The sequence below is a fragment of the Crinia signifera genome, chromosome 2 (genome assembly GCF_055691185.1).
Source record: "Crinia signifera chromosome 2, ASM5569118v1, whole genome shotgun sequence".
In the NCBI taxonomy this organism is placed as follows: Eukaryota; Metazoa; Chordata; class Amphibia; order Anura; family Myobatrachidae; genus Crinia; species Crinia signifera.
Genome location: NC_139218.1, coordinates 213,967,875 through 213,994,745, shown reverse-complemented (window position 1 = coordinate 213,994,745; position 26,871 = coordinate 213,967,875). Strand labels below are relative to the sequence as shown.

The following is a 26,871-nucleotide window of genomic DNA, read 5'->3' as shown; positions in this document are numbered from 1 at the left end:
AATTATAAAAATGAGGGTGCCATGTGGTTATATCCCTTCCAATGAAGCCACTTTCCATTCCCAGGTGCAGAGTCCCATTTTGAAATATGAATTATATGGCTGTGTGCCATGGTAACTTATTACTCTTGTAGTCATGTGTGCAACACGGTGAATGTATGGCCAGCGCTTAGGACACACACACACATCTAGTTGCCTCACAAGCCATGGACTAAACTCCCAGAAGAGGCTATTTCTAATCCAACACTGTCTAAATGAAAAAGAAGAAAAAGTACCATAAGCGTTATACAGTGGATACAGGTTGAGTATCCCTTATCCAAAATGCTCGGGACCAGGAGAATTTTGGATAACGGATTATTCCGTATTTCGGAATATTTTAATATTTCAATGATGTATTTTGAAGTATCTTGCATTTATGCTGTATAAACACATAATATACACACAAATATATTTTATTACCACATAAAATACACACAAATATATTTTATTTGTTCAAAAAACAAGGTTTCAAAACATGAAACAAATTGTGTGTACTATCTCAGCAGTGAATTTAAATGCCAAGCAATCATTGTCTTGCACATATATAGTGCCAGTTACATATCATGTCACCAGTAGTGCTGTTACAAATGTCCCCAGTGAGTTTTTAGCAAAAAAAAAAATTTTTTTTCACTTTCTGGAATGTCTGGTTTTTGGAATAATTTGGATAACGGATATTCGGATACGGGATACTCGACCTGTACTGTGAATCACAAACCATCCCTCTCACATTTATATAGCAATGTTCTCCCTCCAGTCCATCCATAGAAGGAAGTACTATGGTTGGAAACTCTCTTTTATTCCCCAGTGACCTTCATTGTTTTTGATAATATGTATCAAGATTGTGTTTTTTTCAAACATTTTTATTGTATTTTTAGCTTATGTTTGTTAATAAAAACAATAAATCAATATTGAAAATGATGCAATATCTTTCAGGTCCCTCTGCTTGCACTGACAGCTACCACAATTCAAATTTGATGAAATGTTTTAATGCACATGGTCATTGCACAGAAATGGAGGGAAATTTCTGCTAGGGTGGTGTTGTGGCTTCCCATCAGTCTTCTCTTGGTATCATTTGGAGGAAAAACCTGTACCTTGCTTATCCATATACATGCAAAAAAAAAACATAATAAGTAAATTAAAACAACCGTCATGCCATTTTATTGCTACTGTCCTCTGAAATCTGGCGAGTTATGACACTTTCTGCTGTAATAAATTTTGTTTAATTTACTGGAAATATCTCTAGGAGGCCACATTGTTCAGATCTAGCCATCAAATTTACTATTACTAGTTTTGTAAATGTAAAGACTAGATTGCATCTGTGCCAGCTCACACTTCCTGGAAAAAAAAGAGATTATCAGCTTTCTGTTCTTTGCATCCTGCCAAGATGTTTATTTCCCAGGATGCTGCTTTTGTTTTCTTTCTCAAATCTAAAAATTTAAAGGCATTGTGGCCTCAAAAATGTTATGTTTACTTGTGTCTGCTGCAAGAAGCAGGCGTCTATGCTAGACATACAGTAGTTTTATGTTATTTCTAAATCACTTGTCACACCATTGCCTGCTCAGCATCCTCCTGACAATGGGCCTGATTCACAGGTACATGCAATCAGGACCGCCAAGAGGTATGCCGGGTAAAATTTTGGGGGTGTGGCCTAATTGTGGAAAACTTGGACACCTCCCGCTATTAGGTCACCCCCCCCCCCCCCCTAAATGTTTAGGGGGGTGAAAAAACACTCTAAAGTCAAAGGTAGGGTGTTATTGTCCCGCCCCCCCCCAGCAGCAGCAGCACAAACCTACTGCATGTGCTGTGCTGACAGTAGGCTCAGCATGAGCTCTCACGCTGTCAGCACAGCACATGCTGAGCCTGCTGTCAGCACAGCACATGCTGTAGGTGTGTTGATACTGCTGCCCGGGGGAAGGGGGGGCGGACCAGGGCCCCTTCTGGGCCCCTTCAGCAAGCCCAGGTCCGGGTAATTAATACCCTCTCCCCCCCCTCTCGGCTGCCCTGCATGCGAGAGAGTAGACAAGTATACCACATGTACAAGTGATTGAATAGTGATAGATTATGAACATTTTATGTACAAAGTGAGTAACAAGTAGTCATTATTTGGGTGTGGTGGCATGGATAGAAAAACACAGGTGCATTACAATCGTTTTCTGGGCGTACCAAAATTAATCACTGTAAATTCATTTGCAGTTAAATGGGCCCTGGCTTCTTATGAGAGTCGCTCCGGCGGCTCCGCTGTGACCGATATCGGAGCTTGCGAATGCAGTTGCACGCACATCTGAATGAAGCTTGAATCTGCTTTGTCAGGCCACAGGCAAATATGTTTAACCAACTTCAGACATGGAAATACAGATTTATTTTGTGTTCAAGCTGTTTTGTCAGTGATAAAAGGGTAAAAATTATGTTATGGTGCCTTTAAAGAAAAGCTCCCATAGCTGTTCACTATGTAATTATGGCTTCATGCATATCCGTATTGCTGTGCCATACACAGACTAGCGGGCGGACGCAGATCTCTTGGCCTCTAGAATAGAAAAATAATTTAATAGTGGTAAATGTTATTCATTTTCCTTTTTACTCATTACATTGACTGTAGAAAATATGATTTTTTTTGGTGTTTCATTTGTGCCTCGAACAAAAAATAAATTAATACAAGTATACAGTATTTATAAAAGTCACACATATTCAAAGGACAATCTTTAAAAGCGTACACTATAGAAAACCTTCTGGGCTCTGGAACACTATTAATTCAATCTAGAACTAGCTAGTAAAATGCTTCCAGCAGTCTTTAACATACCCATTATTCCAGATCACTGTGTGATGTGAAAAGAAGCTAAAATCCCTTGAATTCATCTATTGTATTGTTTGATGTCCCATCATTGCTAAGTACTGATTTTTGGTACTTTGTGAAGGACCCACATGTGTGAATGGGTCCTGCAACGAATTAGGTGCAATGTTTGGTCCCGGAAATGGACACGCCTTTTTGGTAATCTGGTCATGGATCTAGGCAGGGTTAGGCCAGCATTTCCTAAATGGTAGGTCACAGCACATTTTCTATTTGTGACACAGAAAATACCCAACTTTTCTATCCAAGTAGAATTTCTGTAGTACTTTCCGGCAATTGGAATATAAGGACTGGAGCTCATGCAGAATCCTTTTTCTTGTTAAAGTTAGTGAAGTGAAGTCTATAATTGGTGCAAACCTGTCCGCATTCAAGATTCTTCTCTGTGTTTGTTGAGGTCTGATCCGTAGATATCACCAGATACATGGTGAAGGCACCAAGTTTCCGAAGATCTGTGCAAGCATTCTAATCACCAATCTCCAGACAAATTATATCCATTTTTCTGGAGAGTGACGCATTCACAGCAGACTTTGTGTGACTTTGAGTCTATTACGGTAAAAGTTGGTGTGAGAGAAAGAGAAGCCAACCAGAAGCTCCACACGAGCCCTCTCCCCTCTTAATACATCCCTGGCAAAATAAAACCCCAAGAGTGATGTAAACAGGTTGGAATGCATAGCCACACCCCTCCCGCAAACCAATGCTCTGTCCTGTGAAGCCATGCTTCCTTTTTGCAGCCGCTTCATTGGGTGACAAGAGAGTAAGTGATGTCACTGCCTAGCAGGTGCACAGGTTTATTCACATGTGGAGTTAATTATTTTACTTGCGATTTTGTGAAGAGATCTAGAGACTTTTGTGTGTCCAACATTTTTTCAGGAGAGGTGGCTCTCCTGAATCCTGCCCGCTTCCTAGTGAAACAGACAGGATTGCATGTTACTCACCACAATTCCTCTAGTTAATGTGTACAAAATGAAAAACTCTGTATTCAAACAGATTATGTCCTCTAAAAAACGAATAGGTAGATGATGAAAATAATAATAATAATACGATTCCCAGTTGAAATGATGGCTGCTCCAAACTATGAATATGGATCTAGTTATAAAGGTATAAAGCATCTCAAGTTTTGAATTAAAGTAATAGATTCCTGTTGTGTTGTGCTGCAAACCTTGAAGGGAATACATTTAGATCTTTTCCACGGAGATTGTGCCAAGTCACAGAAGTCAGCCTGAAATAGTATGTTTTGGGAATGCAAAAGGGAATGCATGCATCACAAAGGCATAGAAAAATTAATTATATAAGACATACTGTACAGTAGTAGACTAGCAGGTGTTATTGTGGACGAAAATAAAGGAATTAGTTTCTAGGCACCTCTTGCCAGATTGGAGGAGACTGCATATTGGGGGTCATTAAGGTGCGGTTGTTCTTCCTACTCCTGGTGATATGCTGAATGTAATTGGCATTATATACTAATATGGGCAGAGGCTAATCCCTGCAAAAGAATGCCCACTGTGATTGCATCATTTAGGCATTGCTAACAAAAATGCACATTGGGTTGCCACACAAAGTCTGAATGCATTTGTAAATGTGCAGGTTGAGCTGATTTCCCAGGATGCACAGAAATCTGAATTAGAAAATGCCGTCCGAATGGCCATGCCATGCATTCCTTTGCACAACCACCCCAAAAGCAGAATTCCTGCCACTTTGGGCCTTATTCTGGTTCACTCTTCCTGACAAAATCCTTCTTAGATGGACAAAACCATGTGCACTGCAGGGGGCAGATGTTACTTGTGCAGAGAGAATTAGATTTGGGTGGGGTTTTACTTCAAAGTAAGATCTATATTGCAGTGTAAAAATAAAGCAGTCAGTATTTTCCCTGCACAGAAACAAAATAACTCACCCAAATCTAATTCTCTCTGCACATTTTACATCTCCCCCCCTGCAGTGCATATGATTTTGTCAATCTAAGAAGGATTATGTCAAAGAGTGAACTAGAATAAGGCCCTTTGTGACTAAAATCTTGCCTCGACTGCACTCGTAAATCACTCGCTGCATATGCGCACTGTGGTTCAGAGGCATACATGGTACAAAAACGTAGATATATGAACAATAGCCACTTTGTGTCCACACTTGAATGACCCCCACTGAGGAAATCAGTTCTACAAGAGGCATGTACATTAGCATGTGATACAGTGCATACGCTTTGTGTGTACACATATCGCATAGGATATAACATGTGTGGCTGACCATGTTGGAATTTGCATCCTGGGTGAACGAATAAAGGACATAGGTAACTGTATAAGAATAAATGTATTAATAACGGCCTAATACGTGTGCATATAACATTTCCTGCTTCACCTTTTTCCCCAGCGAAGCAGGGAGCAGCAGCTCCAAAACGCATTAGCACCTCAAGTACCACATTGGGGGAGTGAAAACTCCCTCCTCCGGCAATTGCTGCCTTGTTTTTCATCTGGCTGGCTTCTTCAAGATCTTCTGTGCGGCCCCTGAGCCGGCAGACTTAGCAGCCAGGGAGAGTGGGTATGGGCAGTGACAATTGCTACTGTTGAGTGATTGATAGTTGCAGGTGTTGCAGAGGGCACAGCTAATGACTGTTCATGCAATCCCCCCGCATATCGGTGTGCTATCTTGTAGATACAGTAGTAGCTCCGATAATGACAGGGGAGCTTCACTTTGCACACTTGTCCTCCTTCATAGATGGGGGAGGTTCCCACTGGCATGCGAATGTACGTTCATGTAAAACATCTGTTCGCAAGCCTTGCAAATGAATTCGGTGTGCGAATAGGTGGTGCGGACTAACCATTTGCAAGGCGGGGTTTGGGTCATTCGCAAGGGTCCATGCACGTGTCCGAACGAATGAACCAGAATAAGGCCCAGTATGTAAGCTGTTACTTAGAATTGCTTCAACATAATTTCCATCTTCAATAGAACTATCATCTTAGTAGATTTACCCCTGTGAGAGCAAATGTTAGTTTCCCAGATACATAGAATAATAAAGCCTTTTAAATAATTAAAGAAATCCTGAAATGATGATTGTTTAGATGCGCAGGATACAGATTACAAGTTTAGGATATGATGTAGCTGGGTTTATTGGAGTCACTCCAATAGCCAGTATTCCATAATGCAAAAGGCAAAAAGCTAAATCCCAATCCACACCTCAATCAGCCGTATTTTCAAAGACCTGTGCTTACTAAGCCAACACCTCATTTTTCCAGGAAATTGAACACCAGGTAAATTGGGACTAGTCACACACTGAGCAGAGAATAACAAATATGTCTGTGGGGTGTATAAAAAAGAATATTGTTTTTAAGATTAATGCCACCTGGTGAATATAAAATATAAGTTTAAAAAAAATGTGCAGCTGAAAGGCTATTTAAATTATAGAAATTATCTACTTTTAGTAATCATATATTAAAATACTGGGTATGCATTTACCCTGTGTGCCGTGGCCACGGCTGGCAAGAGAAGTCCCGGGCCCGGTACAACAACTTCCCAGGGGCCCCAATGGAGGGGGTGTGACCAAAACATGTTGGGGGCATGTTTTATCTATATAATAAGTTGAAGAGTCTGTGTGCGTGTGTGTGTGTGTGTGTGCGTGTCCGTCGCATTGCGGGCACACCGTGGCACTCAGAGCTGCCAAATTTGGCAACAAGGTACCTCTGGACCTGGTGGTGTGCACCTCGAAGCCGTTTTTGGGAAATTTCACTTAGAAATTTTAAAAACACCAAGTTTAAATTTGCCTTCATTGATGATCTGGGGAAAAAGATTGACGATCGGGGAAACCGATGTCGAAGGAACAACTCCACACCTGATATCATTGCTGTCATTGAGCATGAATGACACAGTCTAACATTATGGTGAAGGGTTTAAACAATTAGGAATAACTGAGGATATACATAGACCACACATCACACACACACACACGTACATATTGTACACGCACATAGTACACCACATATGCACACAACACACATATATATAGGTAGCGCACCTCACACACTTACGCATTGGACAGATACACACAACAAAACATACACATAACACACCACATGCAGTACAACACAAAACCATATACACTACAACACACACCCAAAAACAGTACAACAAACACACAGAACACACACACTTAAACATTGTGCAGATACAGAAACACACAGAACACACACACTTAAGCATTGTCAGGATACGCACAGCACACTACACGCACATATATATGTAGCGCACCTCACATTCAGCAGATACACATAACACAACACACACACATAACACACCACTCATGGTACAACACACACCCACATTCACTACAACACGCACCCAAAAACAGTACAATACAAAGAACACACACAAACATTGCACAGATACACACAGCACACTACACACACACATTTATACGTAGCACACCTTACGCACTTACACATTGGGCAGATAAACACAACACACACACATAACATACCTCTAACAGCACAACACACACCCACATCCACCACACACACACACACACACACACAAAAAAAACAGTACAACACACAAAACACATACTTAAACACTGCACAGATACACAAATGCACAACACACACATACTGTATATACATAGCATACGCATTGGACAGATACATACAACACAACACACACAACCACATACACTACAACACACACACAAAAACAGTAACACACACAAACACATAAAAAAATAATTTGCCATTTATTTAACAGTCTGTACCGGCTAATGAAAACTGTACCTAATGTACCAGCTTTTCTTTTTTTCCCATATCCATCTCTGCGCACCCCGGCCAGTTGCACTGAGAAATCTTTGTCCTGGCCAATGCACCCGTTGATCAATACAAAGTGGGTACACTGCACTCACCCTGTTAGTCAGTTGGATGTTAGGCACTGCTCTGCCTTAAGGGTTTCCCAGACTCTTTTGGTTCATAGATAATGTTTGGTCGATGGGCATGAGCGCTGCATGTATTTGTTTGAAGTTATGAGTGTAAGAAGTTGAAGAATAAGACTTAGATGAAGATTTGTCACGTTATAGTGTACAATTTACTCAATAAATCGTGAAATAAATATGTGTACATAGAAGTACAATCAGGAAATTAAAGTAGAATTAAAAAATAAATTCTGATTCAAACTGATAATTGTTTGGATGGGGTGGGTTGCGAAACAAATCTATAGGTGGAGGGGGTATGGATATTGTGGGCATAATTAGTGTTTTATACACCCACAGGGGGTCCCCAGTTGATGAGAAATTTTCACTTCAGTGTCACCATAGGGGTATTTCCAATTGGGGTTCAGGTGGTCTTTTAGGGGTCCCTTTACAATCCCGTTGGTCTCTACTCCTGGAGCCTACGGTCTCCCTCAGTGATTGACTATCATTAAGGGAGACCGTAGGCTCAAGGAGGAGAGACCTACGGGATTGTAAAGGGTCCCTAAGAGACCACCTGGACCCCAATTGGGAATCCCGCTATGCTGACACTGTGACCGTGACACTGTACTGAAAATCCCATCAACTGAGGACCCCTGTAGGTGTACCAAACACCAATTATGCCCACAATATCCATACCCCCCCACCTATAGATTTGTTTCGAAACCCACCCCCATCCAAACAATTATCAGTTTGAATCAGAACTTATTTTATAATCCTACTGTCATTTTTTAATTGTACTTCTATGTACACGTATATATTTTTTCACAATTTATCGAGTAAATTGTACGCTTTAACATGGCAAATCTTTATCTCAGTCTTATTCTTCAACTTATTACACTCCAAACCTTATCAATGCACCCATTTATGATTGCGATGGCTGGATCGGTGTATTGGCCCGGTGGGTGTAGGGAAGAATTTGGCCCATTGCACTCGTTCCCAGTGGTGCATTGCAGTGGTGCGGTTAGCGTGCATCGTGTCATGATGTCGTGTTGCCAGGCCTGCGGACCTGCTCCCACACTCAGTGGCTATCCCACTGTTTGGTAGAGATGCCCGGTGCATGTGCTTTACAGATCTCTAGACCTCAGAGACTGTTGCAGGCAGGGAGCGGTGAATTTTTAATTAATTATGGCACGGTAAGTAATGCCCACCCCGGTCTCCACGCACTCAGCGCCTGTAATTACACACCCTAGAAACTGTACCGTTGAAAGTATAGAAATGGAGGTGTGGCCACATCCCTTTCTGATTTTGTACCAATTTCTGACCCTCAGATGTTGGAAGGTATGTCATAGGTGCTAAATCTCAGGAGTGGATGTGGAATTCATCAACATATACAAGTTATCAACTCAGGAGCGTTGTGTTTCAAACAACAACACCACACCTGATTTCATTACCATCATTGAGTATCAATGCAAACACATTCTAACATTATGGTGGAATCTATAACAAATTACAATCTTAGGTCTTTGGCACAGCATACTGTAAGATGACATTTTTCAGCAATTTTGGAAATAAAAAAACCCCAAGGTTTTCCCGGGCAACGCCAGGCGGGTCAGCTAGTATATATATATATTAGAGATGAGCGTGTCCGGATCCCCGAGATCCGACAGATCCGAATATCGGGGATCCGGGCCAGATCCGAGCCGGCTCGGGTGTTCCCGCCTGAATTCCGGACCAATAACGAGGCCGAACGTCATCATCGCGCTGTCGGATTCTCGCGGGAGCGGGATCTTATAAAAGACGCACGCGCGCCCGCCATCTTCACTCCAATCTTGGAGAGGGAAGAGGGTGGTTGGGAAGCTCCGTGTGCTCCGTGCTGTGCTCTGTGCCATGTGCTCCGTGACCTGACCTGTGCCCTCACTGCCCTGTGCTGTGCTCCGTGCCATGTGCTCCGTGCTGTGCTCCGTGACCTGCCCTCACTGCCCTGTGTTGTAGACTTGTGGCCTGAGCCCTGTAGTGTGATTTAACTAACTAGGTGCTGCAGTGCTCACACGCAGGGGCTGCAGTGTCCACTGTCCAGGGGCTGTCCTGTGTCCCATGCCCTGTTGTGATTTATTTAGCCCTAAGCCCTGTGTTGTGATTAATTTTATTTAGCCCTGAACCCTGTGTTTTTTTTGTGATTTAACTAACTAACTCAGTGCTGCAGTGCTCACACGCAGGGGCTGCAGTGCTGCTGAGTAGTACACTGTGTACAGGGGCAGCATTAAGGGGCTGTGTCCAGTGTGACGGCCTATATCTTATCCATTGTCCAGTGTCACGAGTCACTCACGACATATATCCTGTGTCCTGTCCTGTGTGACGACTGACGACATATCCTGTGTCCAGTGTGACGACATATATCCTGTGTCCAGTGTGACGACATATATCCTGTGTCCAGTGTGACGACATATATCCTGTGTCCAGCGTAACATATATCCATTGTCCAGTGTGACGACATATATCCTGTGTCCAGTGTGACGACATATATCCAGTGTGACGACATATATCCTATATCCAGTGTGACGACATATATCCTGTGTCCAGTGTGATGACATATATCCTGTGTCCAGTGTGACGACATATATCCTGTGTCCAGTGTGACGACATATATCCAGTGGCCAGTGTGACGACAATATATCCTGTGTCCAGTGTCACAAGTCACAACATATATCCTGTGTCCAGTGTGACATGTAATGTGTGCCGGTATATATCCTGTGTCCAGTGTGACGACATATATCCTGTGTCCAGTGTGACGACATATATCCTGTGTCCAGTGTGACGACATATATCCATTGTCCAGTGTGACGACATATATCCAGTGGCCAGTGTGACGACAATATATCCTGTGTCCAGTGTCACAAGTCACAACATATATCCTGTGTCCAGTGTGACGACATATATCCTGTGTCCAGTGTGACGACATATATCCTGTGTCCAGTGTGACGACATATATCCAGTGGCCAGTGTGACGACAATATATCCTGTGTCCAGTGTCACAAGTCACAACATATATCCTGTGTCCAGTGTGACATGTAATGTGTGCCGGCATATATCCTGTGTCCAGCGTGACCTATATCCATTGTCCAGTGTGACGACATATATCCTGTGTCCAGTGTGACGACATATATCCTGTGTCCAGTTTGACGACATATATCCTGTGTCCAGTGTGACGACATATATCCAGTGGCCAGTGTGACGACAATATATCCTGTGTCCAGTGTCACAAGTCACAACATATATCCTGTGTCCAGTGTGACATGTAATGTGTGCCGGCATATATCCTGTGTCCAGCGTGACACAGCGCAGCTACAAGGGGGGGGGGGGGGGTTATTAAACTGCCACCCTGTCTGCCCCTGTAGTGCTGCTCTGCTTCCAATATGTGCCAGGTTGGAAGTGTAAGGTCCACATGTATGTGATGCCCACTGCTGTCGCCTAGCTTAGGCCCTTATTCTGATTGATGCGGACTTTACCGCGTTCTTACGGATCGCGTCTTTACGGCGTCTGCGCATGCGTGGAGAACGCTACGCGCATGTGCCACGCCTTGACTCGGTACCAGTTCGGACAAAGCCCGTCCAAAACTGGTCACCGCAATCAGTCGGGAAATAGGGGCGTATTATGGGCGTCATGCGGAATGACACATGGGCGTAGTTTCAAAGTGGGCAAAACGGGGCGGAAACATGGGCGGACACGGGGGAGTACACTTATGTTGGGGGGCGTACATTCGGAAACCACTCCGAATGCACGCGAGCAAAAAGGGCTGAAATGTGCGGTGTCCACAAGTGTACTATTGCTTTGCGGACACCACTCGTTCATGCGGTAGGCGAACGTACGCCTAATGACTACAACCATTAACACCTGAACCCAATACAATCTACTCCTTTACTCATTACTCACTAATAGGACGCTTGTCAGTGCTTTAATTGAAACCATTGCACTTCAATTGCTGTAAGGGTTAATGTGTGCTATGCATGTGTTAGGCATGCTTGTAAGGATATATTGGAATCTAATTGATTCCAATTCCAAATAAGCAGTTTTTTATGAGGATAGGTAATTGAATAAGTGGGTCATGTGATGTCTTGCAGAAGATACTTCATAGTGGGTTGTTTGGCGTAAATCCTCCGCTTACGTGCGGTAGCACCGCTTGGCTCCCGTTCGGATGCGGTATTCCCGAGCATACTCTGTAATACTCTGTAATACCGTGCCGAATCGGAGTGTTTCTCCCGCACACGCATGGTTTGTATGTCGTCCGTAAACACGCCCTGTTCTTAAAGAGTGAGTCCGTCCGAATGCGGAGGACACGTGGGCGTTTCTACGGACGATGGCCGCATGCGGCAAAACACCGTGGCGTGCGGACCGCTCCGTAAGAATGCGGGAATATCCGCACAGATCTGAATAAGGGCCTTAGTCATCCAGCTACCTCGGGATAACCTTATGGCCCTACTACAGTATATGAAAACGATTTTGTGAGCTGTGAAGTGATCAAAATTGTCTAGAAATGAGTGGAAACTAATGTTATTGAGCTTAATAACGCTTTAGGGGAAAAAACAGGCCCGAAAACTATTATTTTAGCAATTTTTAGCATTTTTCCAAATAAATCCAGATCCAAAACCAAAACCCGCAAGGGTGGTTTTGCCAAAACTAATCCAGATCCAAAACACGAAGGGAGATCCAGATCCAAAACCAAAACCCGAAAAAGTGGCCGCCGCACATCTCTAATATATATATATATATATATATATATATATATATATATATATATATATATATATACTAAAAGAAAAGATGAGAGCGCTCCATTGTGCAATATCACAAAAAGCTTTTATTTTAAGAACAAAGTTTTTCTTCTGTAAAAACAGGTATATAGTAACGTACCACAATGAGCGGTATAACGGGATAGACTGCAACGCCAGGCCACGCCCCAGGGGCGTGGCCTGGCGTTGAAGTCTATCCACCAGACGTGTTGGGATGCAGAGAACCCCGAGTGTAACCTCTCCTACAGCACATGTGTTTTGAGACACGTTTTATGCGAATATCTTGCGGTGGTTATACCGCTCATTGTGGTACGTTACTATATACCTGTTTTTACCGAAAAAAAACTTTGTTCATAAAATAAAAGCTTTTTGTGATATTGCACAATGGAGCGCTCTCATCTTTTCTTTTAGTGTTTCTACACCTGTGGAATTCAGGTGACTGAGAGCTGCCAGGACAAAAAATCCTTTGGTGCATGACAAATTGGAATTGGGACTATATATAAATCGTCCTTTGTGTGTGGATAATTCCAGCAATATCCACTGTCCGTAGGTTTTTCATCATTTGCGCACTTATTTCCTTTGCTATATATATATATATATATATATATATATATATATATATATATATATATATCACAATCGAAAGGGGGTTGTGACCTTGTCCTGCGCTGTTTGGAAAGCAGCACTTCTCTAGGGCCCCGCTGTTAATAGAGGTCCAGTGGATGGATAGAGAGAAAGATATAGAGGTGCGCTAGAATGTGTTTCACCAGAAAGAGTTTCTTACAAAAGTAAAAAGTAGAATATATTTATTCCATTAATAAAACATAAAATACATTATAAAATACATATATTCTGAACAGTGGTTGGAAACTTTCCAATTGATAATTTCACATGGATGTTCTGGTACCCGATTCAACCATAGATATATATTGGTCTGCAATAACCCTATGCGTTTCGTCCCTTGGGACTTCTTTAGGGGTAACAATGAATCAATCAGGTAACATAGACAAAATCTAATATACTCTAACATATATCAGTTTGTAGGGTACTGGAGCTTAATTTCATATACCCAAGAATGGCTTCAATCAAGGTCGGAAGTTATGAACATGATTAGGAAACTATCCACTTAGATGTCTTCACAAATTCAGTGGGATATTGGCTGATATGTGAATGGTATCCACAGTCCCAATGCAGAGATACCATATATATATATATATATATATATATATATATATATATATATATATATATATATAAACAAATATCAGAGACACTCACAGGACTTATATAAAGATAAGAATTCAGGGGTGGGAGGCCACAGCTGTGATCAACATTTCAGTTTATTCAACTTTTGTCAGGATCCTGACGAAAGTTGAGTAAGTCAGGATATCTGTTTATATTATTGAACACTGCAGGGTGTTCTAAGGCGGGCACCAGGGCCAATTGTCAACAGGAGGGTTTGAGTGCCAGTCTCCCCACTGCTATATATATTTCATGCGCTTGTAGAAAAAGCGGGGACACTTACCTGTGTGTGTGTGCCCCCCCCAGGCTGAAAGTTGCCAGCCCCTGGCTCCAGCAGGGATTTCAGCCTCCCTGAGCTCCTCCACCACACCTTCCTCTCCCTATGTGCAGGCTGCAGCATCCAGTCCCAGGCTGCTGCAGGACACGACAGTCAGACTTGTGAAATGATGAAATCATCATCTGCACTGAGCTATGCAGCTGTGAATGACTTCTGCCACTGCACACACACACACACACAGTGACAGCTCACCCACTCTCCTACTCCTCCTTATAATCAGCACCTGGCCGCCCGTGCTCCTGCCGCCACTACACAGCTGACGGGCGCCAATTGCGAAATATGTGCACAATTAGAAGTAAATCTTGTCCCTCTCCACATAACTGAGCATAAGGATAACATATAAACACAATTTACTTAACAAAAAATGTAATAAAAAAACATTTGGGCATGGGGTGCCATGAAAAAAATTCTGATACTCTAGGGCGCCGTCATTAAAAAAATGTTTGGGAACAACTAGACCGGGCCTGGACAACCTGTGGCTCTCCTGTTCTTGCGAAACTCACACATTCCAGCATGCCTTGCCACAGTTTAAGCATTACCTATTAGCAATAACAGTGGCAATGCATGCTGGGACTTGTAGTTTCACAATAGCTGGAAAGCTACCAGTTGTCCAGGCCATTATTAGACTATCCAATGGTGCCAGTCACCATCAATAATGGTCTAGATTTGCAAAAGCAGCCGCAGATCATTTCTTTGCATTATAGTGTTCCAATTATAGGGCCTTATTTTGGTTCACTCTTTCTGACAAATTTCTTTTTAGATGGACAAAACCATGTGCACTGCAGGTGAGGCAGATGTAACTTGTGCAGAGAGAATTAGATTTGGGTGGGGTTTTACTTCAAAATGAGATCTATATTGCAGTGTAAAAATAAAGCAGCCAGTATTTACCCTGCACAGAAACAAAATAACTCACCCAAATCTAATTCTCTCTGCACATTTTACATCTGTCCCCCTGCAGTGCACATGGTTTTGTCCATCTAAGAAGGATTTTGTCAGAAAGAGTGAACTAAAATAAGGCCCATAGTGCTTACAATAATACAAAAAGGTACACAGTGCTCAAACCGACACAGTTGTTTGAAGGCAATGTGTAAATTAATTAAAAACTGTGTTTTGGAGAATGTTAAACATTTGAGTTATGTTGCTTTAAGCTTATAGTATTATTTCATATTCCATTTATTTTAATGTTTGTCATTGGGCTGTGCTCCTATAGAGTATTAGGAATGCCTCTGTGTGTCACTGAGAGTATTGCTGCCTGTTGTAAGTAGAATCTGCAGATGTTTGAATTATACTGTAAAAAAAGCCTATACTTGCTCACCTAGTAGAACCAACAGCTCTTGCCATAAGCAGCATCATAAAACCCTAGTGAAAACTCATTCTCAACCCACCAAAACCCAGATTGAAAACCACCAGGATTTATCAGGTTATAAACACGCTCTTATAACTGCATCCTGGGATACTTCTGATGTTGTTACCTTCAATTTATATGCCCAACGGGGAGCCCTGGATATGTGTTCTTGAAAGATTATCAGCAAACAACATCTGTGAAGAAGTCTTACTTTATCCCAATTAAAGGAATCTCTGCCTGTGGAGGAATCCCTTGTGATGTTAACAACTTTCTGAATTATTTCACTACATTTTTGTCTAAAGGCAACTTTTGCTTGAAAACTAGTTAATGAATTTAGAGATATGACTTATCCATTTTTAACAGCCCTTTTTTACATCTTTTTGTTTGTGAAATGTAGAACGTTAGACACGGCTGAATACAAATAAAAGGGTATAGTAGGGGAATATTTACTATTAGCGGGCCGTTGTAAACTATGGACTACATATGCAATATCATATGCGCTTTCTGTTGAGCCCTCATGTTTAGTAGGAGCGTAGCATAAAGTAAGAAGCCTCAAAGATGCAGAACTACCATTGGTGCAGCAGGTGCAGTGCACCCGGGCCTACCACTGTCACCCTCTGTTTTCCCTGTCACACTCTGCCTCCCCCTGTCTCCCACTGTTGTGTAGCATATTGTGAACTTGGAGTGAGGTGGAGGAGGGGGGACACATTTTATTTTTGCCCCTATGCCCACAACCGATTATTCCTCCACTGAAGCCTTGGTTATAGATGTGAGTTTCAATACATCCGGGTGGTAAAGATTTTCTAAAGTGCACAAAAAAACTCAAAATCGTGTCACATTCTGGAAAAGTACCCATTGATTACCCAGTTTATATTATCAAGCAGTGCCATCAGTGAGTTTGTCCTTCCAAAGCTTTACCATGCAGAGCATAGACTAATCTGCCCTGGAAATTATGGTCAAATAGAATACCTTAGTTGAATCAGCATTTGTAATCATTGAGCAGTATGGCCCGATGACTAATAACCACATCAGTTTATGTGCGAGTCATTGGCACAAAGATATATCATCCCCTTTGCCCATAAAATATATGGCCTCATCTGTCCATTCATATTGGTTATGGATACGCTTATTTGGCTAGATAGCAATTATTTGTCGACAAAGCATTTTAGGTGTAAAATGTAATTTATAATGTGTGTCCCCTAATGTTTCTGTATATGGAACCAGTCCCAATATGAAATGCAAAAATGATGGATGTTTGTACAGAGTTATAAAGTAGATTCTAGCAGGGGTAGATTTTGTAAAATCTACCACTAAGAGCAATGTCTGTAACTTTCTTTTACTACCTGTAGTACAGTCATAAAACAGGTTAAATTCAAACCATCTCAGTGTGAAACATTTAGTAATAAGCCATTTCCATTCATTATAAGTTGCAGAGTAACTGCGCCCAAATTCTGAATTTATAAACCAATAGGTGAAGGCAACACTGGTCAGATGTGCGTTTTCATCGTCAATAAGAATATTGTTTTTATTTTCACTTAAGCCCCACACACACTAGACAATTTTTTAAAAGATATCGTTCAGAAGGGCCTTTCTAAGCAACATTGTTTAAAAACTAATCTAGTGTGTACGCTCAATATCCTATAACGATATTCACTCCCACGCATCATTAATGACCCATCCTCCCATCATCTGACAGTATTGCACTGAGGGGCAACCGGTGATGTCACTGATGTATATTCCTAAACGATATTGTTCAGTGGAGGTTATTCTGGTCCACACACTTGCATGCAAATTTGACGTTTTTAAATGCGCATTCGCATTTCTGCACATTTGCTGGGTGAGTGCAGCCACGGAGAATAGAGTGTTTGCCGGGCACAGGCAACCAAGACTGCGGGCCAGGGGATTCGCCCATGGGAACTGCCGCCCATGTGGAGTGAGCATGAAAAGTCACTTAGATATGCGTGCACCATACACGTCATTCCATAGTCGGGGACCATCGAATGATTTGGGTGTTTCCTGATAGGTTGCAAATGGCTGTTTATGCTAAACACCCATTTGCAGCCATGCGGGGGAATTCACACTGCGAATAGGGGGCGGCGGCAAATGTGAACACGCATAAGTTGCGAAAAATGACATACAGCGATGCGAACGAAGCAGCGCTGTGTGTCAACCAGAAAAAAACCCAGTGTGTATGCACTGTATGGTTTGCCCAGCAAATATATACTGTACTTATCAGCAGTGCAGCTAATCTAGCGTGTTCAATGCTTTACAGCAATATGGGCTTTAAGTTCTACTAATAATATTTTAAAACTGACTAGTGAATATATTTAAAAAAGTAAAAACTTGAAAAACATTAGAAGTTTTAACCCATTGGTAAATCAGGTCCTTAACATTGCTGTATTGGTTTAAACTGTATTTAATTTACAAACCATAGATTGGATTTTAAATGAAAAAAAAAAATATATAATTACATTTCATCTTTGCAAGAAAAAAAGATTGTAGCAGTCAGACTGGTAGAGTGCCCATGAAGCATAGTTCATTTCTGCCATATTGACAGCATAAAAGCGCAATAGATACAGTACAAACTGGTCTGGGGGACACCTCTGTCTGGCCTGTAAGTCCACTTATTACTGTATGTGTAGCAGAGGGAGGAGCAGCATCTGTACTTATATGTTAGTTGGGCGCCCACTAAGCTATTTGCTTAGTTTTACGCATCCCCTCGTGGGGCGCGCTACGCTCGCCACGCTTCCAGCTCGGTGGCTTGCTGCGCTCGCCACACTATATAACATCAGCTCCACGTGGACATGGATAGTGGGGGTATGAGCATCTTTTGCTCCTGTTTCAGACTGACAGTGTGGCTCTGGGCTGTGATATCATAGTCAAGTGCCAAAAAAAAACATGGAGGAACAGCAGCCAAGAACATCAGGGCTTAGAAGAAGCATTCAAAATCTGACTACTGCCACATTATGTTAGTACCCAGCAGTACCCCCTGCAGTGAAAACTCAACAATTTAAAAGTGCCAAAATATTGGTTTTTTATTATTTGAAGTGTACCCTAAAGCTTGGCATCCTGGATAACCAACGTTTGGTTTACCTTGTGGTAGCTTCAGCCCTGCATACATAGCAAAAACTGTTAATTGGAAGCAAAGTATTCGGAAGCTGCCAAAATACAGAATGTAGGATCACATACTTGAGCATTTTATCATATGTACCTGCATATCTACTTGCGCCATCCATTAGCATATAGATAAAGTTGCTGTGTAATCCCATGGCAATATAAGGGTGCACACAGGTATACATATGTAAAATATTGAATTAACTGATGAAACAATGGTTTGAAGGAACAATTCCTTTTAAAATAAATACATTACATTGCAATATTTCTCTGTTATTAACAGTTTTTTTCAATGTGTTTTTCTAATTCACAAAATGAGTCCCTTTATTTGCATGATTTATAGTCTTTGGAAACTATACTGAGGTTTTGACCTTTGATGTGTCAAGTTGTATTCTTCAGTAATGTAAGATCTTATGTCTAACATACTGTATGACTATTTAAGAGCTATTTCTGAAAACACTTGTAAATGTGCTGTAATTCATTTATTGTTTGCGGAGGACAGAAATTAAACATCCAAGGCATGCAGTTTATGTCATGTAGGAAATAAGCAGACTTGGTGGGCAAAGCGTTATTATGTTCTGTCAACTTCTCTGTCTTATTGACGTGCTTGTCGATGCTGTCTGAATCCTCTTGATATGTTGGTGTCCCTCCAGCGCTGTACAACCTGATGGCTGCGGACAGCACTGAAAGCAGACAGGTTATTGTACTCTTTGCATGTATAAAGCGTCTCTTTACCATTCCTCTCACACCACCTAATCCGCTTTCTCATGATGCACCAAGCTTTCCTGTTTAATTCACTCTTCTAGGCAATAAAGCAGGCTGTATTCCAGCAGGAACCATGGCTGCTCTTTTTTTTTTTTTTGTATTTTATTTATAATACTGCATGTAATTTCCTAGAAGTCCCCAAGACGGGAATAGATGATGCTGAAGTAGAAAGGGATGAAAGAAAAGCCAGATACACACCAGAGCTGACAGCTGTTTCTCCATTCTGACGGGAGAGGAGACGGGAGAACAAGGGAACAAGACGGGAGGAGGAGATGCATGGAAAGGGCATTTGTAATGAAAGATTTGCCCAGGTGATAAATTATCTGTAGTGGTCCTAGAGATTCATTTTCGCACCTGAGCTTGTGACAGCAACGTGCATGGAATTCATTCTCCTTGCTCGAGAGCACAGATAACTAAATGCGTGTTCCTTATTTTCACCCGAATCCCCTCCAAGCTGTGGAACGTTAGCATAAATATAAGTGCCAGGAGAACTGGAGCTCAGGGCCGGCAGTTGCAGGAAAGACCAGAGAACATGGCATGAATGTTTGCAAACAACACATTACAGCAGCATTTCTGATTTGGACGTAGTAAGAAAGTTCTGAATAATCAACATGAAGCGAAGTCAAAAGCGGAACTGAGTCAGTAACTTGCTGCTATGAATAATTCTATAGCAATCCATGTCACACCGCCACAAGTTATTTTCTTACATGCTGGCATTATAGGAGACCCATCATGCCCCATTGGTGCGTAGACTGTCAGCATGATGTTCATCTTCCCGCTGGCTTGTTCAGCGACACCTGGATGGACACAATTTAAGAACTATACAGTGTTATAAGGTTTTGAAATCTGGTGTCTGGCTTAATCAGCCTAATTATTTGAACATAAAATAATACCCTTATATAAACTGAATGCTGCAAGCAAGATAACATGAACTATTGCACTCTTGGGTCAAATTGCCTTTCAAGATTGTAATTAATAAGAATAATTATGTGGTATGTCTAATATGAGGGCTTCCCAAATTACTGCTCTGAGAGTGTTCTTAGGGAATGCTTTTTTTATTTTGCTAATTAATATCTTTGTGCTCTAAGTTTTAATTATAAGTACAAAACTGGCACACTGTACATTTATTAATGCACCACTCATTTATGATCATTTACAGCCTCGCTTTAAATCACTGTTCATGCAGAAAAAAAAAATTAAGTAAATTTGATGTTTTTATAATATACAATTAGAAGGCCCTCAATTTGCTTCTGACAACACCAGCACTCTGTGGTTCTATGTGCCTTTATTATCCCTGAATCTTGTCTTTACATATCTATCGCTTTTTTATTTTTTTAAGGTGCATATTTATTGCAAACCACATTTTTATTGTGAATGAGATAAAAAAAATTGCATAACTTTGTAACTTAAAAATGTATATATTCACAATAAATTTGTCACTTGCCAATAGATGGGCTTCAATAAGAGCCTGTCCTGATGAAGCGGTGGAAGCATTGTTATAATGTAACGCTATCACACTGCTTCCTGGTCTCCCACTGTCAATACCCACGTGCTGCCATTAGCCAACACATACATAATCGGGTGCCAATGGGTAGATTATGTGAAAATATAGCCCATAAGTTACTATAAGCTAACACTATCTAGAGAGCATCTGTTATTGGTGGCCGAGCTCCATAACTTCAGGCTCAGACTGGCCCTCCGGGGTATGGGGGAAATACGGGGGCCGACACAAAATGTTTTAATGTTAATGCCACTGGGCAGTCATCTGCTACTGACTGACCTGGCAGCTGCAAAATTACTTTGTTATTGCTGCCGGGCAGTCATCAGCTATTGACTTACATGGCGGCTGCAGGCAGAGAGTCTGATTCCAGGTCTGTTCCCAAAGGTGCCGTGCAGGCGGGTGGGCAGTTGTCATGTCGCATAATGACATCACATTGTGTCCTGATGTCACATCACATCATGGCATCACCTGCTGGACCCAATATCCTGTTTTTAGGTTAGATACTGTATGATAAAGACACATATCTGCAATGAGTCCCATCCCCATGCAGTATTAAGTAACATGTGTTTCTCCAACTATTATGGAACTAAAGGTTGCAGCATCCTAGCTTCTAGCATGGAAGAGCTGTAGATTGCCTCAATGTGCTACTCAAAATTATCATGTATATGTTTATAGAATTTTGGATATTATTAACATGTATTGAAAGAAGGAAGGAATGGGCATGAGTTAGTCCATTATAATAATGGCATTATTCTTGTGTAAGACTCAATTACACATGGGTGCATATGTAAATCCTCCAAGCACTTGCTTGGAGGAGTAACAATATAGATCTGTGATAATGACTGATTGCTCTGTCACTCATCCAGCTGATAGTACTAAATATAGTAACATTAAGCCAATATCATACAAAGACAAATGGGCTGGGGGACTTAGCGCTGCACTTAGAGGGCTGAGCTGTATGGTTTGAACTGCAACAAGACCTGAGGGTATTACCCAGTACCCCCCCCCCCCCCCCACACACACACATGCACAATGAATATGTGGGGGGGGGGGGTCTTGAGTGATCAATTGCATACATAAAGGAACAGTTGTGTATATGAAGTAACATCGTACATGGATATTGCTATATGCAAATGGGTTGGTACCGATAACTGCACTTTAACTGTATTGAAAAGTCAAATGCAAGTCAAGTTCTGAGGGGATGATGTCCTTTTACCACCAGGTGCATAATCTTACCCAAAGTCCGAGTAATTATTGCTGTTCCAGTCAGGCGAGTGGGTCCAATGTATGTTATCAGATTGTTGAATGCCAGTGAGCAGCTGATCTGGCGGTTCCTCCAACTCCGGGTACAATTTGTATATTTCATTTAAGTTATATTGGATGGTATATACTTTCATTTAAGGTGCAAAATGTGACTTTCATTAGACACTGTCAGACACTATTATATGTTACTCCATTACATTATTATATTCCGTGCTCCTAACACAGATGCTCCTGTTTTTGAAGCTGATACAACATTTTGTATTATTTATTTAATTATTTATTATTATTAACAGTTTCTTATATAGCGCACACATATTCCGCAGCGCTTTACAGAGAATATTTGAACATTCACATCAGTCCCTGCCCCAGTGGAGCTTACAATCTATGTTCCCTATCACATGTGCACACACATTTATTCTAGGGTTAATTTTGTTGGAAGCCAATTAGCCTACCTGTATATTTTTGGATTGTGGGAGGAAACTGGAGAACCTGGAGTAATTTTACACAAGCACGGGGAAAATATACAAACTCAGCACATTTAGGGACATGGTGGGAATCAAACCCATGACCTCAGTGCTGTGGGGCATTAATGCTACGTGAAGATGGCATTAGCTACTAGGGCCTTAGTAAATTGGCCATTATCACAGTCCACATCGACTGCTGTTGTGATTAATATCCTGATAAAAAAACCGGCCAGACGGCTTAAATAATGCAACAAGCCTTCCAAAAGCATCCAGTTTTAGAGGATTTCATACATACACCCCTTAAACACTCCAGCTATTGCAAGTCTATTTCTATTATTTATTCATAGCACTTGATATACTGTAGAGTGGCTTTTTATTGTTCTATAAATGAGCAGGGATTACTACTGACTTATATTCTTCAAACTTTGTTGCCACACTGTTCATATAGGAGTCATATATGACTCTCCTGCCAATGGGAAGAATAAGTGTCTATCTTGCAAGAGCAGAATGTAGTCCAGATCTATTACATGACTGATGGAAATCCATGGCTGGTACTGGTACTGAGGGGTAGATTTATTAAGCTCTGTGAAGTTATAAAGTGTCTGTTTTTTATCACCGGCCAATCAGCTCCTACCTGTGAGGTTACAGGCTTGGTTTGAAAAATGTCAGGTAGGAGCTGATTGGCCGGTGATAAAAACCAGACACTTTGGGGGAGATTCTCTAATCTAAAAATGCGGTAATGCCCCATAGAAGCCCCATAGAAGCCAGTGGGCTTCTATCGCAACCCTCCGCCGTACCGCGCCGACCCCCCGCCGCCCCGCATCGCCCCCTCCCCCCTCACCTGTGTCCGGGCAGCACAGCGCAGTGCTGCCCGGACCTGTGACCTCCTCCCTGCACTGATCCTCTTCCGGGTGCAGGGAGGAGGAGAGCCCGGCGCAGCAGCAGCAGCGCCGGGTGTGGGAGGGAGGGGAGAGCCGCCGGGACCTGCTGGGACCCGGCGACTCTCACCGCAAAGGACAGCTCTTAACGCAAGAGCTGTCCTTTGCCTTAATTATCGCATATGTTACAGCATATGCGATAATTAAATATGCGATGGGTGACGAAGGGGGGCGGAGATTCTTAGAGAATCTCCCCCTTTATCACTTCACCAAGTTTAATAAATGTACCCCTGAGGGCCTTATTCTGGTTCACTCTTAGAGGCAAATTTCTTCTCAAATGAACAAAACCATGTGCACTGCAGGTGGAGCAGATGTAACGTGCAGATATAATTAGATTTGGGTGGGGGGTTTTCTTCAAAGATATGAGATATATATTGCAGTGTAGAAATAAAGCAGTCAGTATTTTCCCTGCACAGAAACAAAATAACTCACCCAAATCTAATTCTATCTGCACATGTTATATCTGCCCCACCTGCAGTGCACATGGTTTTGTCCATTTGAGAAGGAAATTTGCCTCTAAGAGTGAACCAGAATAAGGCCCTAAAAGAGGAAGAGTAACCTGGGCATCTTTGAAAGTATCAAAGCAAATTATTAAACAAGACCGCAGCCTTGAAAAGTTCACTATATATAAAACAAATGATGTGTTCCAAATGGATGCAGCTCCAGGGTCCTGTCCTTGTATTTATGTATTCTGCTCTTGGAATGTTCTCAAACAGTTTGTATATTAGCAGTTGAAAGTAAAAGGTGATCCAAACCCATTCAAAAAGAATCACATGGAAAAATGTTAACAATATAGATTTTGCCATAATGTAACATTACCATTAACAATGCAGTTAGTTCTTGCCAGCACATCAGGAAACAGTGTGGTTTCACCTGTAGTATACCATAGTCATGTACAGTAAGGTTGATGATTCACATCTAATGCCTGCAGGCACTGCTTCCGAATATATTGTTAAAGGAAGGGTTCAGAGCCATGGCTCCACTTTCTCAGAAGGTGTTTCTCATTTGCATATTAATAGTTCACATCAGCTAGTTATGTTGTATCAATCAACACGTTAAGATGCAATTACTTTATAAAGTAGAAAATTTATAAAACCATTCTACCAAAAAGAAAACTGTAATCATGAGGTCTCTAGGTACAGTGTTAATTGAAGGGGATGGGGAATATTCAGTATTTATTATTCTTTTATTTTTTACATGCAAAATATGAATGTTTTTAAGTGTTGATTAGAAAGTGGTACCATAAAAACAGTATAAAAGATTCATATTGTCTTAGTTTTCATTTGAAATAAGGGAATTCATTTATTGGGGAGGGGGGAATAGGGCGCACCATGGGACACTACGGCTCCAGACAATACAGGCAGCCGACACAGTCTATCACCTCATCCACCGGGATGGTTCCCTGTAAATTAGCTGTGCCGGTAGCTCCAATGGCCTTTGAACTCTGGTACCAATACCTGCGGTCACGTGTGTGAAGGTCAATCGGGACAATAGATACGCACCACTTTGTCTATTATTTCTGCCAGAACATATGGAGAGTTGTATTATACTTGGTGACCTTTGATTTAACCTATCATAAATCCTCATCATTGGCTATTATAATACTGGTTATATGACGGCCATCTTTATTTTTATTTTCATCTAATTTTTTACTTCATTTTATTTTCACAGAGTTATTAAATAGTTTGATATACTGTAATGTATTTATTATTCCGCAGTGTGTTCTAATTTACATGCTAAAGAAGATATTTTAGAAATATGCCAATAAAAGTTATGTCTTAATGAATAACCATAGTGTAACAATCATTTCTGGTACTTAAGAGTGCCCCGCAGCAGAGTTCTTTTTCCTCCATTTTATAACAAACAACATATTATTATATATCATATTGGAGAACTATCTCCGGAAGTCAGTTGTACCAGAAAGACTAACAATATACCCGGACTTACAACATAAATGTACAATTAGACTGTTGCGACTTTTTTTCTAATTTTATTACAAGGGCCAAGTTTTAAAATGTGTTACCAGGAATAAATGCAGTGAGAGAAATACTGTTTTGATGCAATACTGAACCAAGAAACATTTATAAAAGTAATAGTGAATTCTACCACCTTTAGAACTATCCCTAAATCCTGACTTTTACCTGGCATTCGAGTGCCTTTTGTTTTGCCGGTCTCAGTCTGATCCCCCTTTCAAACTGAAAAGCAATTTACCAGGTCAAGCATTTGGACCCAGTAATTGGCTGATCAACCCAGGTATTTCTTCTTTGAGACCCTGGAATTTAAACATGGATTGGCCACTGCACACAAGAAAAGGGACCGTGTTGAACAGCAAATTAAAGGGTAGAAAGGCTTGACCTGGTAATTTACTTTTCTGTGTGAAGGGGGGGGGGGGGGGGGGGGCAGACTGAGGACCTGATTCAGACCTGATTGCTGCTGTGTAAATTTGCACGGAGACCGCTTATTGATAGACTGTGCATGCGTATGGTTAGCATTATTGACATCAGCTTCTGCCTCTATCAGGCTGATTTCATCGCAGCCACCAAGTAAGTCTATTACTATGCTCAGTGGGGAAATCATTCTATAGTGAATGAGCTGCGAATAGATATGCAGCTTTTTGCTGGACTGCGACATTTTCACTATCCTTTTGCATGCTTGCAAAGGGTGGGATTACACTCTGGCGAGGTGGCAGCTAACTATTCACAGTGCTAATTCGCTGCCAAGCGATCCAGTCTGAATTAGGCCCTGGGACCGGCAAAACAACCCGGCACTCAAATGCCAGGTAAAATGTGCTTTTCTGTGTAAAAGGGGTATTAGAGTGTTTTTGAATTAGCACCAGAAACAACTGCAGTATATACACTGGTGAAATATCTCGAAGACCCTGGATGGAAATCATAGAACAGGTTATATTTATGTATAATATGTACTTTCATTTTCTATGGCTGTAATACGAATCAGAGCTTCTTTTTTATTGTACAACCTACTGTATTTACTATGTAACACTGATGATATATTATGGCACTATTCATGTAACATAAGCTCATATGTATTTGTATTTTCCCCAGTATAATTTCAGCTACTGAGAGAGGCATCCATTTAGCTGTGATCATTTTTCCACAGATAAAAACGGGCTATCCAATTATAGGCTGGTTTTATTGGCCAAAAAAATGACCCACTGTAGTATGATAACACATGGAATGATCATCTGGAGGATGAGTCCCCGATTTCATGTGTTATCGCAGCTGAGATGGCTGCTTATTGCGGATTATGCTTCAGTGATCCCATGTGTTATCATGGTTCTGAGGGCTGCTTAACATAATTTATATTTCGGGAGTCTGAGGCACCTGAAGCTTTATCCCAG

The 26,871-nt window shown here is 41.5% G+C and overlaps 1 protein-coding gene across 8 annotated transcripts in view; it reads left to right on the top strand.

The window, feature by feature from the left end:
• The window catches only part of ADGRB2 (adhesion G protein-coupled receptor B2), a 469,428-nt gene that overhangs the window by 179,573 nt on the left and 262,984 nt on the right, over positions 1 to 26,871 (top strand). For 3 of the 8 annotated variants that reach the window (XM_083173698.1, XM_083173692.1, XM_083173691.1), the window contains exon 1: positions 19,544 to 19,658. The exons of 1 other annotated variant lie outside the window; for it this stretch is intronic. In XM_083173698.1, the coding sequence (XP_083029824.1) occupies positions 19,620 to 19,658 (39 nt within the window). In that variant the 5' untranslated portion in view covers positions 19,544 to 19,619. Of the gene's footprint in view, positions 1 to 19,541; positions 19,659 to 26,871 lie in introns of those variants that run through there. 4 more of the 8 variants (XM_083173697.1, XM_083173694.1, XM_083173696.1 and 1 more) reach the window with 3 other exon arrangements.